The 14776-nt window shown below is 56.2% G+C and overlaps 1 protein-coding gene across 3 annotated transcripts; it reads right to left on the minus strand.

Annotated features, from left to right (window-relative positions):
* Positions 1 to 8354: 8354 nt before the first annotated feature.
* PAFAH2 (platelet activating factor acetylhydrolase 2) lies at positions 8355 to 13523 on the minus strand. 3 transcript variants are annotated; one of them, XM_058856305.1, is made up of 11 exons: positions 13375 to 13523; positions 12047 to 12146; positions 11775 to 11922; positions 11525 to 11621; positions 11357 to 11425; positions 11146 to 11260; positions 9847 to 9960; positions 9471 to 9562; positions 9206 to 9376; positions 8951 to 9099; positions 8355 to 8673 (listed from the first exon to the last, which is right to left on the minus strand). In XM_058856305.1, the coding sequence occupies exons 2-11, from the start codon at positions 12128 to 12130 to the stop codon at positions 8579 to 8581; spliced, it is 1134 nt and encodes a 377-aa protein (XP_058712288.1). In that variant the 5' UTR covers positions 12131 to 12146; positions 13375 to 13523; the 3' UTR covers positions 8355 to 8578. The 3 variants fall into 3 exon arrangements, with proteins under 3 accessions (XP_058712288.1, XP_058712289.1, XP_058712290.1); XM_058856306.1 differs by lacking the exon at positions 13375 to 13523 and adding an exon at positions 13223 to 13247; XM_058856307.1 differs by lacking the exon at positions 13375 to 13523 and adding an exon at positions 12616 to 12637.
* Positions 13524 to 14776: the final 1253 nt, after the last annotated feature.

Here is a 14776-nt window from a genome sequence, read left to right on the forward strand (position 1 = left end):
GGGGATCATTCCTGGCAGCTCCATCCCAGGGAAAACACATCCATGTCACCCACAAGGTGTTTTCCAAGGAAACATCTTGAGTGCTTGGGTGGAACGTTGTGGGAGACAAAGCAGCCAAGAGCCCCCTGCCACCAGCCTGTGTTTCACTTTATCATTTATTAATTATCATTTATTAATTATCGCCCCTGCAGCCCAACACTGTGTTGGAGGCTTTAATATTAATGCCTTTGAGTCAAATCAATGAGCTTATCCTGGGATGATCCCTGGATTTCCCAGTGGAAATGAGGATTCCTGGGCTCAGGGCTTTTGGTTTGGTACCTGTGTGAGGGCTTTGAGTCAGTGCTCACCCCTGGGAGGGGAGGAGGAAATTTCCTTCAGAACCTTTAAAGGAAGGATGCATGCTGAGAGGAAGCTGAGAGCCAGCACTTGCCAGCTGATTTTCTGGGGAGGAGGGGGAAAAAAAGAAGGAAAAAATGAAAAAAGAAAAAAAGAAAAAAGAAAAAAGAAAAAAAAAAGAAAAAAATTAAAAAAAAAAAAAAGAAATAAAAATTAAAAATAAAAACTAAAAAGACCTGATTGTAGCTTACCTTCTTTTGCAGATTGGCTTAAAAGCCAAAAATATTTCCTTGGGGTAAGAACTCTCTTATGTAAGAGGAAACTTATTGACAGAGCTGGGAAGAGGATTTGGGATCTGCTCTCAGCTCTGGCATTTTCCATGCCCTATCTTTTAGGATGAGGCTTTTTCCCAACCCCTTTTCCAACCCCTGCCACCGCTGGTTTTGATCTGAACCAAAATCTTTGAGCACTGAGGGAAACAAGAGCTCCCAGCAGGTGGAAAGACACGGGGGCAATCTCATTTTTTTTGGCCTTGTTGCGAGAGTGGTTTTATTTTTGGATCATTTCATCAACCCCGTTTGTTTATGTGGCATTTAGTTTTTGTCTGATCTCGAGGAGAATGGAGTGTATGAAAAGCTTTTATTTAATTTGCATTTGATTTGTGTTTATTGACACATTTACTGCGGTTCCAAACAGACTCTTCCCTCCTCAGCATGTGGCTGTGGTAGTTTTTATCTACTGGATTCCTTATCACCAACAAAAGGGGTTTTTTTTTATGCTTTAATTCCAGTTTTACCACTAAGAGAGCAGGCAGCAGTGGGAGAAGCATCCTCCAACATCTCACATTTAGCCCCAAAACAGGCTGGAGAATAAAAACACCGTTTCAAGCCCAAATTTAACATCAGAATGAATTTCTGCCAGATGAATTTCTGCCTTTTGAGGAAAATAAAGGATCACAGCAGGACCTGCAGAAGATACTCCCAGAGCAGAAAGGACAAAGGCTCTGTAAATTTGGAATATGACCACTTCAAACCGTGTCCCTCGTGCCACTGGCAACCCCTCAGTGCTCCAGGAGGTCCCAACCCCACCAAAAACCAAAAAAAATCCAAACCTCAGCTCCATCCCAGCCCCGTGAAACACAAAAAATCCAGGTCTCAGCAGAGGGCTCCTGGTGGGTGTGAATTTGGGACGTGACGTGATCAGATTTAGCCCAAAGATTAAAGCCTGTGCTCTGATGTGCTTATCAAAACACCCCACAAAGAGACTGACATAATTAGGTGACAACTCAGCCCACGGCAGCTCTTTCAACTTGCAAAAATATTTAATCTCCAATAAGAAAATGTGGTTTCTGAGTATTAAATTGCCAGCCTTAAGCGCTGGTGGTGGTGGTGGAGGGACTGACAGCTTATTTATTAATCAGAGGATGTTTTAGAGCACCTTGCTTAGTGATACTAAGGGCTGGCAACAGCCCTGAATTAGCAAAGTTTATTTTAAAACTAGAAATCCAATATATTATCTGAGCTGAGTGGATCAGTTTGAGAGATTTAATAACCAGGATTAAAAAAATTTCAAAAGGATCTCAGAGGTGGAGAAAGGACTACAGGATTTCTTTCAATCCACTCAATGATCCCAGGTTTTTGTTTTCCCAACCTTAAAAATTCTTGATCTTCAGATAAAAATACATTTTAATCCAAATGCAGCCGAGGAGCCCAAGGAACTGAAGAACAAACCAAGATTTTTAGCGAGTGTCTCCCTCACAATGAAAGCTTTTCCACAGGCAGGAAACGTTTAAGGTAATTGATATTTGTTTACTGGAGGTGTTTAGGCTGGTACTATATTTATGCTGAAAAACACCATTAAGAAAATGTTCCCTTCTGAATAAATTTGCACCTCCCAATGCGCTGTTGGAAATAATTGAATTTTTGTGGATCAGACAGGTTGGTTTGGGGTTTTTGTTTTTTTTTGAGAAATTCACTGGAAATCTGTTAATTCCTCCCTTAAATGAGACGAGGAAAAGCGCTGAGCACAGATGGTGACTGTGCCTGCAGCGACAGGGATGGAAATATCAATTAATTGCTTTAATATTGGGGCAACAGAGCCCTGAAATGTCACGTTCACCCCTATCAGCCACTGCCTGATACCCAAATCCTGCGGGGATGGGGGTGACGAGGCCCTGGAGCACAAGGAGAATGTGAAATATGAATGAAATAAAGACAGAGGCTGCAGGAACACTGCTCCCCTCCTAAAAAATCCCCCAAACTCTCAGGAAGGGTCAGAGCAGCTCCATCCTCACCTGCTCGGTGCCCTGAGCAGATCTGTCCTTGAGGCAGGAGGGTCTGGCAGGGCAGAATTCCCTTCCCAGCCTTGTCCATGGATGTTTTCCATCCTTTCATCCCTGGCAAAATGAGAATTTCCAGCCTCTCTCCCCCAGCCCGCAGCTCCCGGGGAGATGCAGCCCCGAGCCGGGCAGCAGGAATTCCACAAGTTTCTCGGGAACAGATGGCTGGGGAGAGGCAGGGGCGAGGGAAAGGCTCCATCACAAGCCCAACTATTATTAGAGAGCAGAGGATTGGCACCAGCAGCGCTCCCACGGGCGGGCGTGGCCGCTGCCTCCTGTCTCCATCACCTCCTGTTCCCGCAGGACATTCCCATCCCTGAAGGTGTCAGGATGCTGTGACCTCTCCTGGGGAGGAAAACTCATTTTGGGAGCCATCCCGGAGATCTCCTGCCTCCCACCCGTGCCTCGACCCCGTTTTTTTTCCGCAGCCTCCCCGCTTCTCCAGCAAATTTGCATTTCCATATGGAGCACCCGGAGCTCCTGCTATAAACATCTCCCTGCCCAGGGTGCAAAAATATCCCTGCTGCTCCAAGCTCGGGGTTCAGGGTTTTTCCATGCACTAATTCCATTTTTCCCACTGTCAGAGGCAGCTGGGATGCAGCAAAGGAGACGGTGGAATTCTGACGGGCACATGGAATAGAAATGCATGGAGGTGCTATAAAATATTCAAGATCCACAGAACATTCCAGCACAGACATTTGTAGTGAGTCTCTGAAACTGGGGGTGAGGGGGGGGGGAAGCTGAAGAAAAGCTGGGTATAGCACTAATTATCCCCCAGCTCTTAATTAGTTGCTTGAATTTAAAATATGGATTCAGCTCCACCGGCAGCTCAGCAAGCCCATTGTGCTATTAATACTTCCCTGGCGTGATATGGTTAAAAATACTCCCACCCTTTCAAGACAAAATGTGGCTTGGAAGTGTCACGAGGGGAGGAGTTGAGGGATGGAAATCCTCTTAAAGGAATATGACTTCCCCAATATCAAATAAACAAAATGAATGGGCTCGTGACAGCCCCCACACCGAACCTGTTCCCACAAAGAGCAAATGTGAAAATAATTCTCAGTTCAGAGCTCTTGAAATCAGAGCAGTTTCCCTGGCAAAATCAGTGCCCAGCCAACTGGGAATGGTGTTTTATTTTTCTCTATTTTTCTCTATTATTTTTTTTTCTTCTTCTTCTATTTTTATTTTCTTCAGCTCTCCCTCCTGAGGAACAGGTGGATTTGCAGCTCTCGAGTGCCTGGGTCCTGCAGGCTCACAGCACGAGGCTGAAGTTCTGGCCAAAATGCAGAATTTGGGAGTGTTCTCCCCTGCTCAGGTCCAGGGAATGCAGAACAACAGCCACAGCTGATTTTTCCATGGAATATCTGTAGGTGTTTATGGGTGGGATCCACCAGACACCGGGGAGCCTCTTCCCACAGGATTTGTGAGCCAAGGAAATCAATCTGGGGTGAGGTTTTATGGATTTTTGGACTTGTCCAGATCTGTGTTTCCACATTTTAGATCCTCTCAGGACGAGGAGCAGCTCCCCTCCTGTCTCCACCGACAATTCTGCATCCAAATGGGTTAATTCCTGTTCCCTTCCCCTGGAATCTCAGCAGTACCAGCACGGAAACAATACCTGCACTTAACATTTGCCCCGTGCTTTTTGATCCCTTTTTTTTCCCCCCCTTACTAATCTGAGCCCGTGATAGATCAATATATAAATTAAAAGACAAAAGAACCTGCCACATCCACTGTGGCTGGGGGAACAGACAAAGCCAGACTTTTTCTGGTGGAAAAACATCCATCTTTTATACAACAAACCAGCAATCTGCTGCTCTACGCCAAAATCAACACCCTGAGAGGGGCTCTCATGTGATGGGCAACACAAGGGCTTTGTTTTAATTAAATTAAAAATAAATAACCCTCCCAAAAAAAAAGGAGGAGTTGGCATCTCCTGCTCACCCAGCTCCCCACTTTCCTCTTCATCACACTGGGGGAAAAGCAGGAGGCATCCACAGGCTGAGCTCAGCTTGTCCTTCCTAACATGGGGGAGAGCTGGATGCAGCCCAAAATGCATCATTTCAATCATTTCAATCATTTCAATCTGTCCCCGTGGCTTTTTCTGAGCACAGAGACCTCACACAGCCTCTTCTCTCCCTCAGTTTCCCTTTTTCCTCCCCTCTGTTTATTCAGGAATCACCCCTGGGGTAGCAAGAGACGGCTCCAGCCCAAAATGGGGCTTCTGCCACAGAGAAAAAAAACTGGAAAAAATACAATTGTGCCTCAAAAATCCCTTGGGTGCTGCTGGCTGAGGGAGCAGGAGCCCTCCTGGGCCCTGGTGATGCATTTTGGAGGGCAGGGAGGCTCTGTCCTGCCCCAGGGCCCGGCGTGGGAGGAACTTGGGAAGATTTAAACGTGGAGCTGAATCCCTCGTGATCATCCAGGCTCCTCAGCTTGAGGATGAGATGATAAAAATTCACTTCAGAGAGCAAGAAACTTGATTTTCCTTTGGGATCTCACCCAGAGCAAAGCTGTGATTTTTGCAGTGGGAAGAAAACCGACATGAGAGCCAATGAATCCTCAGAATTCTGCGGGATTTAGGGAATTCTGCTGCCTGGGGTTGGGGCAGGGCTGGGTTTTGGGGCTGGACACTGAACCCCCAGAGCTCCCACTGGGCTGTTGTGAATCCAGACCTCACTATTTTCCTTAAAAACACGAGGAAAAAGGGGCAAAAAAAACCCAACAAACACCAAAAGCCACGAGAGCCTTACAGTAATCACAAGGAGGTTTTTAACACGTGGCTGGATTTGCATGAATTAAATCGACAGGGAAGCTCTGACTGAACAAATGAGGTTTTCTGTAAATGGCAGCGAGGGCTGGAGCTGGGAATTGGGGTTTGCTGCAGGGATGTGATGCTGGAAGGGGCTCCCAGGAGGGAGGGGAGAAGGGAGAAGGAGACTCTGAGATGTGAGGGAGCTGGAGCTGTGCTGACTTTGGGATTTCAGATCCAGGAGTGGGAAGTTTTGGTGGGAGAGAGCAGAGAAGCCGTGGGGAAGAGGAATGTGTCCATTCATAGCCCAGCCATGCTGCAAGCACAGCTGTGAGGGGAATATCAATGGGCAGAGCTGTTTGTTTTGGTTGAGGTTGGGGTTTTTTGGGGTTTTTGGGTTTTTTTTAATTTTTAAAGCCACTGGTTTGAATGTGGGAGCAGGGGGGACACATTGGAATTCTTGGCTGGAAGGGAACTGCCATCTCACAGGTGCCAGCCCCCCAAAGTAACAGGGCTGGAGTTTCCTTCCCACATCCCTGAGAAATAAAAATCCCTCTGGATTTAGGGTCACATCCAAACCCCAGCCTCTGTCAGCAGCGCAGAGCTGGAGGCAGATCACGTCCTGGGCTATAACTCCTGCCTTTTGTCACAAAACCTCCCACAAAACCTCTCAGGCAGCTCAGGACAGCCCAGAGAGCCTGGATCCATGGCTGGGAATGATCTCAGAGCTCTCCCAGCCCTTTCCTTGCCCCATCCATGCCCAGCAGAGCGATCCCAGCCATTGGGGATGTGGGGATGTGCTGGATTTGGGCTGGGCCAGGGTTAATTTCCCTGCTGGGGCTGTGTTTGGGTTTGTGCTTCAAACACAAAGATGTTTTGTTGTGTCAGAGCAGCCTTTGAACAGCGCCAAAGCCTTTCCTGCTCCCCTGTCACCCCCAGGGACCAGGCTGGGAGGGGACACAGCTGGGACAGGCGACCCTGGCTGACCCCAGGGATATCCCAGACCGTGCTCAGGATAGAAACCAGGAGGAAGAAGGATGAAGAGCACCAGGAGTGATGGATTTGTCATCCCAGCTCACCTTTGGAAGTGGCTGAAGCCCTGCTTGCCCACGGGAAGCGGGGAATGAATTCCTGGCTCTCCCCTGCTTGCACACACAGCTTTTCCTTTCTCTGTTAAACCATCTTTAGCTCAGCCCAGCTTTCCTCAGCTTTCTGATTCTCTCCCCCTCACCTCAGCCTGGGGCTGGGATTGGAGCACTCCAGGGAAAACCTTCCTGGAGGGAATTCGTGCAGCATCCTTCACCTGGGCTGCAGCTGGAATGGAGATCAGGGGCAAAGCTCTGCTCAGGAGGGAGACTGGGGCCAGGAGATGGCTCCAGGCTGGGTTTCAGAGCAGATGCAGAGTCAGTGAAGGAGGAGAACGCCCTGCAGGGGCTCCTGCACCACACATCCCACAGAAAACAGAGCCAGGAGGGTGTCTGCCCTGCCCAGGTGGCCTTTTCTGAACACTTTTCTGGCAGGATTTTTCTTCAGAGGCACAAAACCAACGTGGGAGTGCGGTGGTGGCCAGCTCTGGAGCAGAGAGAAGGATTCCTGCCTGCTCCCCTGATCCACAGACACCAGGAATGAGCAGCCCCCCGAGAACTGAGGGGTTAACAAATCCCCCCTGAGCAGAGCTGGTGTCTGAAAGCCTTTACATAAGAGCCCTGCAGAATTTCCAGCCTGTCTCAGCTGTGCCAGCGCCGACTGATCCCGGCAGGAAAATGGGATTTGATTTCTGCACCAGCCACTGTCTCTCCCTGTTAAACCGAGACCTGTCGGGCTCAGCCACACAATTCACCTCATCCAGCGACCTTGGGTGTCCCCCAGCCACCCCAGCACAGGCTCAGCCACACAATTCACCTCATCCAGTGACCCTGGGTGTCCCCCAGCCACCCCAGCCCAGCCCCAGCCACACAATTCACCTCATCCAGCGACCCTGGGTGTCCCACAGCCACCCCAGCATGGGCTCAGCCACACAATTCACCTCTTCCAGTAACCCTGGGTGTCCCCCAGCCACCCCAGCCCGGGCTCAGCCACACAATTCACCTCTTCCAGTGACCCTGGGTGTCCCCCAGCCACCCCAGCACAGGCTCAGCCACACAATTCACCTCATCCAGTGACCCTGGGTGTCCCCCAGCCACCCCAGCCCAGCCCCAGCCCCGGGGGATGCTGAGTCCCAGCCTGAGCCCAGCGCCAGGAACGCTGGATTGGGCACAAAACGTTCAAAAATTAATATCTGGAAGGCTTCAAAGCGGCAGGGTGTCGTGGTTCTGTTCACATCAGTCCTGTGTGTGTCACTGACGTGGGAAGATGATGTCCTGGCAGCTTGGGATGTCCCCTGGGCTGGGACATCCCAGGGCTTTTCCATGCTCTCCTGCCCTGCTGTGTCAGGAGATGTGTGCCTGCATCTCCCAGAGCCAGCCTGGATGGGATAAATCCCTGCAGTCCCTTCCTCAGGATGGCTGAGGATGGGACCCCCCTCAAATTGCACCCCTGGCATGGCTGGTGTGACCAGGGATGTGCTGCAGGTGCTGCCAGCACGTCCCTGTGGGTGTCACACAGCCAGGCTGGGCTCTTCCTCTCTCCTGAGGCTGATCCCAGTCCCCATCCCACATCCCTGCGCCTCTGGGGTGCTCAGAGGCTCCTCCTTCCACTCAGCCTGCTGAAAAACACCCTCCTTCCTTCCCCCTGCAGGGTTTAGGAGTGGAGTCAGCCATCTGCACGGCTTTCCAGGACTGTTAAAGGATTTTCCTCACCCTGGTGCTTGGAGCCCCGATGCTGCATCTCTTCCAGCCGTGGTGGAACCACCCCCAACCCACAGCAAAGCTGGGGATGGTCTTCAAAAGCCCTTCCAGCCCAACCCCCTTTTTGATTTGTGGTTTGATTACTCTGAGACAGCCAAGTCAGTCCTTATCCCTGGGGATTTTATTCCCACAGCCCCCAGTGCAGGCACACGAGCAGGGAGGGCTCTCCTGGCACATTCCCCGAGCCCCTCACTCATCACCAGCGCTGTCCCCTGCTCTCCTCAGGGTTCCTCCTGCCCTTCCAGGCTCTGGGCAAGGAGGAGTCACTTTCCCAGTCCCCAGCTGCCAGCAGTGGCCTCGGGGCAGCTACAGATGTGAGCGGCTGAACGGCACCTCCGGAACCACCGAGTCCCCAACACCTTCCAGGAGCTCGTCCCACTGAGCAAACTCCTCCTGCAGCTCTGCACAGGGCACAGACAGTGACAGGGTCACCACAGCCTCCCCTCCAGGTGACAGGGTCACCACAGCCTCCCCTCCAGGTGCCAGGGTCACCACAGCCTCTCCTCCAGGTGACAAGGACACCACAGCCTCCCCTCCAGGTGACAGGGCCACCACAGCCTCTCCAGGAGCCACCAAGGAGCAGCCACCAGACCCCCGTGCTTTGGGAGGCAGCAGCCCCAGAGCCCCCCCAAAGCAGGGAGCCCTGGTGCCCCCCTGCTCCCCCACCCTGGGCCGTACCCAGGTGCCTCTGCAGGAAGGCCAGAGCTGCCCGGCTGGTGATGGCCAGAGCCTTGTGGGGGTCCAGGCTCCCCCTCCTGCCGAAGATGAGGCTGAGCAGCTTCCCAGGGAGGAAGGCGAAGTCGCTCTGGTCCTCGTGCGTGGTTCCCCTGGGCAGGGGAGGGATGTGCATCAGTGGGATGTGCAGCAGAGGTTTTCCTGCTGGGACACCCCCAGCTGGTCCCTGCAGCGGGTGGGTGCCACCCCCCGGCTCACAGCACGGTCACAATCCTGGTCTGGCTGTTCCTGGAGCTCAGCCTCTTCATTTTGGCAAAGCTCTCCGGGGTCTGGAATTTCTCAGTGTTGATGAAGAGCACGGGCTTGGGCACCTCTGGGTACAGCAGGTTCTCCAGAGGGAACATCCAGGCATCCAGAGCCACGGCACACCTGGAGCAGGACAGAGCAGGACAGGCAGCCAGCACCGCTCCCCTTCCCACCAGGATGAGCCCCCTGTCCCCTCCTCGTCCCTGCCACACCTCACCTGAAGCTGGGCTCCTTCACCAAGGCCAGCACCGCTGTCACCCCCCCAAAGGAGTGGCCCATGACGGCCACTTTGCTCAGATCAAGGTTGTCCTGCAAAAGGGAGAGGGCTGAGGAGTCTGAGCCCAAAGCTCCCATCTGGAGGTCTCTAACTCGGGAAGGAAAAGCCAAGGGAAGATGAGCAGTGTCCCTGGAAGGGGGGAAATGCCGTGTCCCACTGCTGCTGGGACGGGCTCTGCTGCCCACAGGGGAGGGGAGGCTGCAAGGCTGCAGCTCTGCACAAACCCTTCTTGTCCCAGGAGGAAAAGCCCCAGGCAGCCAGGACTGATCCTGCCACCAAGGGGCACCCAGAGCTCCCTCCAGGCAGACCCAGGTACCTTCAGCACGGAGAGATCCCAGTCCTGGTGAAGGATGTTTGGGGCAGATCTGCCGCCGGCGATGCCCTGGAAGAGCCGCAGCGCCCGCACGCATTCCTGCGCTCTCTGGTGAACCTGGAACAATCAGCCCTTCCCTGGCAATCCCAGATCCTCCAGCCACAAATCTGGGCTCAGAACTTCCCCCCAGTGCCCATCCAGGCTGGTTTCCCCAGCGCTCCTCTCCGACAGGGCTCTCCCTGAATTGCAACAAACGCCAAGGCAGGCGCGAGGCGGCAGCGCCGCGGCGTTTATTGGAATGGTTTCTTTTTGGTGTTTGCTTTTAATTCAGTTCATCTGGCAGCAGACGGCTGGAGATGAGCAAATGCCTCTGCTCTGGGGAGGAAGCAGAGGAGGGGGAGCCCTGGATCCTCACCAGCTGCCCCCCAGCCCAGCTCCAAACCCCCACAGGGACCCCAGAACCCTAACCCAGGAGCAAACCTGGCTGTGCCCCTAAAACCCAGCTGAGGGGCACCAGGAGCATCCCAAAATCCCAAATGATTCAGGGAGAGGATGCCCTGACCTGCAGCCACTTTGAGGCCACGTCCTCAGCTGCCCTAAGGACACCAGTGTTGGTGTCTGTGCACATTTAAGATGACAAGTGACAAAATACTCAATGAAAACCTCTCTCCTGCACTGTGCAACACAGAAAATGGGAATTGAGACTGACCTGGTGACTATTTCCTTCTATTTAACATTTATTTCTCTTTCTCCCTCACCATTTCTGCTCGTGGGTTCAGGAAAACTGTTTCCCTTTTCTGTGCAATGTGCCACGAGGCAGAGCACACACAAAAATAACAGGCTGGGAGGTGATTTAAGGCTGCCAAAAGCACCTCCGTTCCTAGAGAGCTTTTCCACGACTCGCTCTTGTCCTTTTAAATGAGGCAGAAACAAACAGAGGGGGGGAACTTGGCTCAGCAGGAAACCTTCCTGCTCCCCAGCAAGCAGCTGTCCGGGATAATCCCAGAGAGACAAAAATCCGAGTGGGAACAAACCCAGCAGCTGGTGCAGAGCTGGGCTGGGCACAGAGTCCTGTTCTCCCCAGGGTGTGGGGGGACATTATCCAGGGCCAGGGCTCCTGCCAGGGTCAGCTGGAGCCGGACAGACGGACCCCAGGAAACAGAGGAACAGCTTGAACAGATTTTTCTCATCTCCGAGGGGAAAGCTCAGCCCCAGCGCCGTGGGTTGGGAAGAGCATCCCCAGGGATGCAGGAGGAATTTCAGACCTCCCCTCTGCTCACCCTGATTGCCCCGCCCCGGTACCTGCTTGTTTCGGAAATAAAACTCCTTCTGCCCTTGGGGCACCCGTTGGAAGGGGATCCACTGCTCCGTGCCAGCCGGGGCCGTGCACCAATAGGTGGTGGCAGCAGAATGGTCCCTGTGGGGACAGGAGGGAGGGGACACCGGCAGCTCCCCCCAGGGCACGATGTCCCACCACCCCCAGCAGGAATTTGGTGGGGAGCTGGGCACCCACCTGTGCTCCAGCGCTGCCACCACGAAACCCCGGGACGCCAGCTCCGTGCAGATTGAAGAGTACAAGGTCCTGGAAGGGAGATGGGAGCAGAAGGGTCAGGGCAGGACTGAGTGGGGCCAGGAGAGCCCCCCACATCCCTGTGCCAGCCCTGCTCAGGGCTCTCACTACCGAAAGGTTGCCAGGCCGTGGGAGAAGATGATCAGGGGGTAGCCGCTGCTGCGGGGCTTGAGAGGGGCATTCCAGCTCAGCGGGACCTTGCAGGAGCCTGCAGGGAGGAGAAACCCCCGGCAAAGGGGGGGACACGGGCACAGGGTGCAGGAACCTACTCAGCTCCAGCTCCACCATCACCACAGGGGCTGGGAATGAGCCTCAGCAGGGTGGGGGTCCCTAAGGGAGCAGGGTGGGGGTCCCCCCTCACCGATGGCGATGCTGAGCAGGGGCGAGCACCAGCGGTGGCCGAGGGTGGCATCAGCCAGACCCCTGCAGTACTCGGGGCGAGGGATCCAGAGCGGCTCGGTGGCCCCTGCCCGAGGCAGGCACGGGTAGAAGAGGCGAAGGAAGAGCCCCTGAGGGACACAAGCGAGGGGGACACGGTGGGGACAGCACAGAGGGCGCTGGCAGTGTCCAGAAGCAGCCTTGCTCTGCAGGGGACACCTGTCCCTGTCCTCAGCCGTGTCCCCACGGCCGTACCTGCAGCGTGGAGCCCACCATGACATCCGTGCAGCCCACCTGGTGGGGTCCCTGCCCCGGGGGCAGCGCCAGCATCCCCCCCATGCCACCGCAGCTCAGCCTGGCCGGAGACACGGGCTCAGCGTCTGTCCCCCACCCCAGCGACCCCAACTCGCTCCCTCCTCCTTCCCCAGCCCCCTCTCCCACTGCCCAGACCCCGGGCAGCCCCCAACAACCGCAGCGACCCCCAGGAGGAGCCCGGAGCCAGGGCAGAGCCCCTCGGGGATGAGACCCCCCCGTTTTTCCCCCGGGACTGGGGTGGCGGGGCTGTCCCACGGCCACCCTGGGGAGGCTCCTGACCCTGCCGGACACTGCCGAGGGGTCAGGAGCCGAGGGGACACGGACCCTGCACCCCCCCAGTGCAGAACTACAGCTTCCAGCAGCGCCCGGGGCTGCGGAACCACACCTCCCAGTATGGCCCCGGCCCCGGACCACACCTCCCAGTATGGCCCCGGCCCCGGACCACACCTCCCAGTATGGCCCCGGCCCCGGACCACACCTCCCAGTATGGCCCCGGCCCCGGACCACACCTCCCAGTATGCGCTGGGATCCTGGACTACACCTCCCAGTACGCGCAGCTGGACTACAGATCCCAGTGCTTCCCAGTGCTTCCCAGTGCCCGTCTCCCAGAGCCGTCCCCGCAGCTCCCAGCGCTCCCCCCAGCGCCCCTTGTCACCACCGCAGCTCGCGATTGTCCCCCGGTTCCCAGTGACCCCCAGTTCCCAGTGACCCCCAGTTCCCAGTGACCCCCGGCTCCCAGTGACCCCCAGTTCCCAGTGACCCCCAGTTCCCAGTGACCCCCGGCTCCCAGTGACCCCCAGTTCCCAGTGACCCCCGGCTCCCAGTGACCCCCGGTTCCCAGTGACCCCCAGTTCCCAGTGACCCCCGGTTCCCAGTGACCCCCAGTTCCCAGTGACCCCCGGCTCCCAGTGACCCCCAGTTCCCAGTGACCCCCAGTTCCCAGTGACCCCCAGCTCCCAGCGCTCCTGACAGTGCCCCCAGTGCCTCCCAGTTCCACCCCAGCTCCGAGCGCCCTCACCCACGCAGCTCCCAGTGCCCCCCAAAAGCTCCCAGGGCTCTCCCAGTTCTCCTCTGTGCGCTCCCAGTATCCCCCAGTATCCCCCTCCCAGCACACACCAGCACACCGGGTCACAGCTCCCAGTACCCCCCAGTACCCCCCAGTATCCCCCAGTATCCCCCTCCCAGCACACACCAGCACACCGGGTCACAGCTCCCAGTACCCCCCAGTACCCCCCAGTATCCCCCAGTATCCCCCTCCCAGCACACACCAGCACACCGGGTCACGGCTCCCAGCACGCCCAGTGTACTCTGCCCGACAGCTCCCAGTGCCTCCCGTGCTCCTGGACTACAGCTCCCAGTAGCCACCAGTACAGGACACCGCTCCCAGTGCCACCACCGCAAAGTGACAGCTCCCAGTGTCCCCAGTTCAGGACACGAACCCAGTGCCCCCAGTTCAGGACAGGAACCCAGTGCCCCCAGTTCAGGACACAGCTCCCAGTGCCCCCAGTTCAGGACACAGCTCCCAGTGTCCCCAGTTGAGGACAGGAACCCAGTGCCCCCAGTTCAGGGCACAACTCCAGTGTCCCCAGTTCAGGGCACAACTCCAGTGCCCCCAGTTCAGGACACAGCTCCCAGTGCCCCCAGTTCAGGACACAGCTCCCAGTGCCCCCAGTTCAGGACACAGCTCCCAGTGCCCCCAGTTCAGGACACAGCTCCCAGTGCCCCCAGTTCAGGACACAGCTCCCAGTGCCCCCAGTTCAGGACACAGCCCCAGTGTCCCCAGTTCAGGACACAGCCCCAGTGCCCCCAGTTCAGGGCACAGCTCCCAGTGTCCCCAGTTCAGGACACAGCTCCCAGTGCCCCCAGTTCAGGACACAGCTCCCAGTGTCCCCAGTTCAGGACACAGCTCCCAGTGCCCCCAGTTCAGGACACAGCTCCCAGTGCCCCCACGGCAGCCGTGGCCCCTCCATAGGGGCTGTGCCCCCCGACCCCAGGGCTGCCCTGTCCGTGTCTGTGCCCAGCCGGGTTCCTGTCCTCGGGACTGTCCCCTTGTCCCCCCCAGAGGCCAGCGGTGCTCCGGGGCTCTCGCTGCCCATCCCCACGTTCCCTGTCCTTTGCTTAATCCGCTTTCTGCAGCTAAAGCGGCCCCAGGTCCCCAGTAATCCCCTCTGCGGCCAGGGATTAATTCCCTGCGGGGCCGAGCCAGCCGGGCTGGCAAATAAATACCCAAAGATTTGGTGAAAACCGTCTCTAGCAAGCTCCCACACACGCAGCCCCACTCCAGGCTCCCCGCGGTGACTGGGGAAACTGAGGCACGCGCTGGGTGCTGGATAGAGAGCTGGGACTGGCACTGTCTGTGTCCCCTGGGTCCCTGGGGCTGGGGCGGGGACAGGGGACCCCAGGCCGGGCTCTCAGCGATCGATGCAGCCGCAGGTTGAGGCTGCCGGGGCTGTCACACCCATGGCCGGCATCCAGCGCTCCGGTCCCGGCTTGCCCGGCCCCGGGCAGGGCGAGGGCGGCTGCCGTGGCCGCGGATGCCGGGACGGGGTGGGAGAGACGAGCCTCGACCTGTCCGTGCTGCCGGGCCCAGCCCACGCCCGGAATGGGGTCAGCACCCCCAAATTACCCCGGCAAAGCCACCCTGGAAGAGGGTCCTGGATGGGGGTGGTG

The sequence above is a fragment of the Poecile atricapillus genome, chromosome 24 (assembly GCF_030490865.1).
Source record: "Poecile atricapillus isolate bPoeAtr1 chromosome 24, bPoeAtr1.hap1, whole genome shotgun sequence".
NCBI lineage: Eukaryota > Metazoa > Chordata > Aves > Passeriformes > Paridae > Poecile > Poecile atricapillus.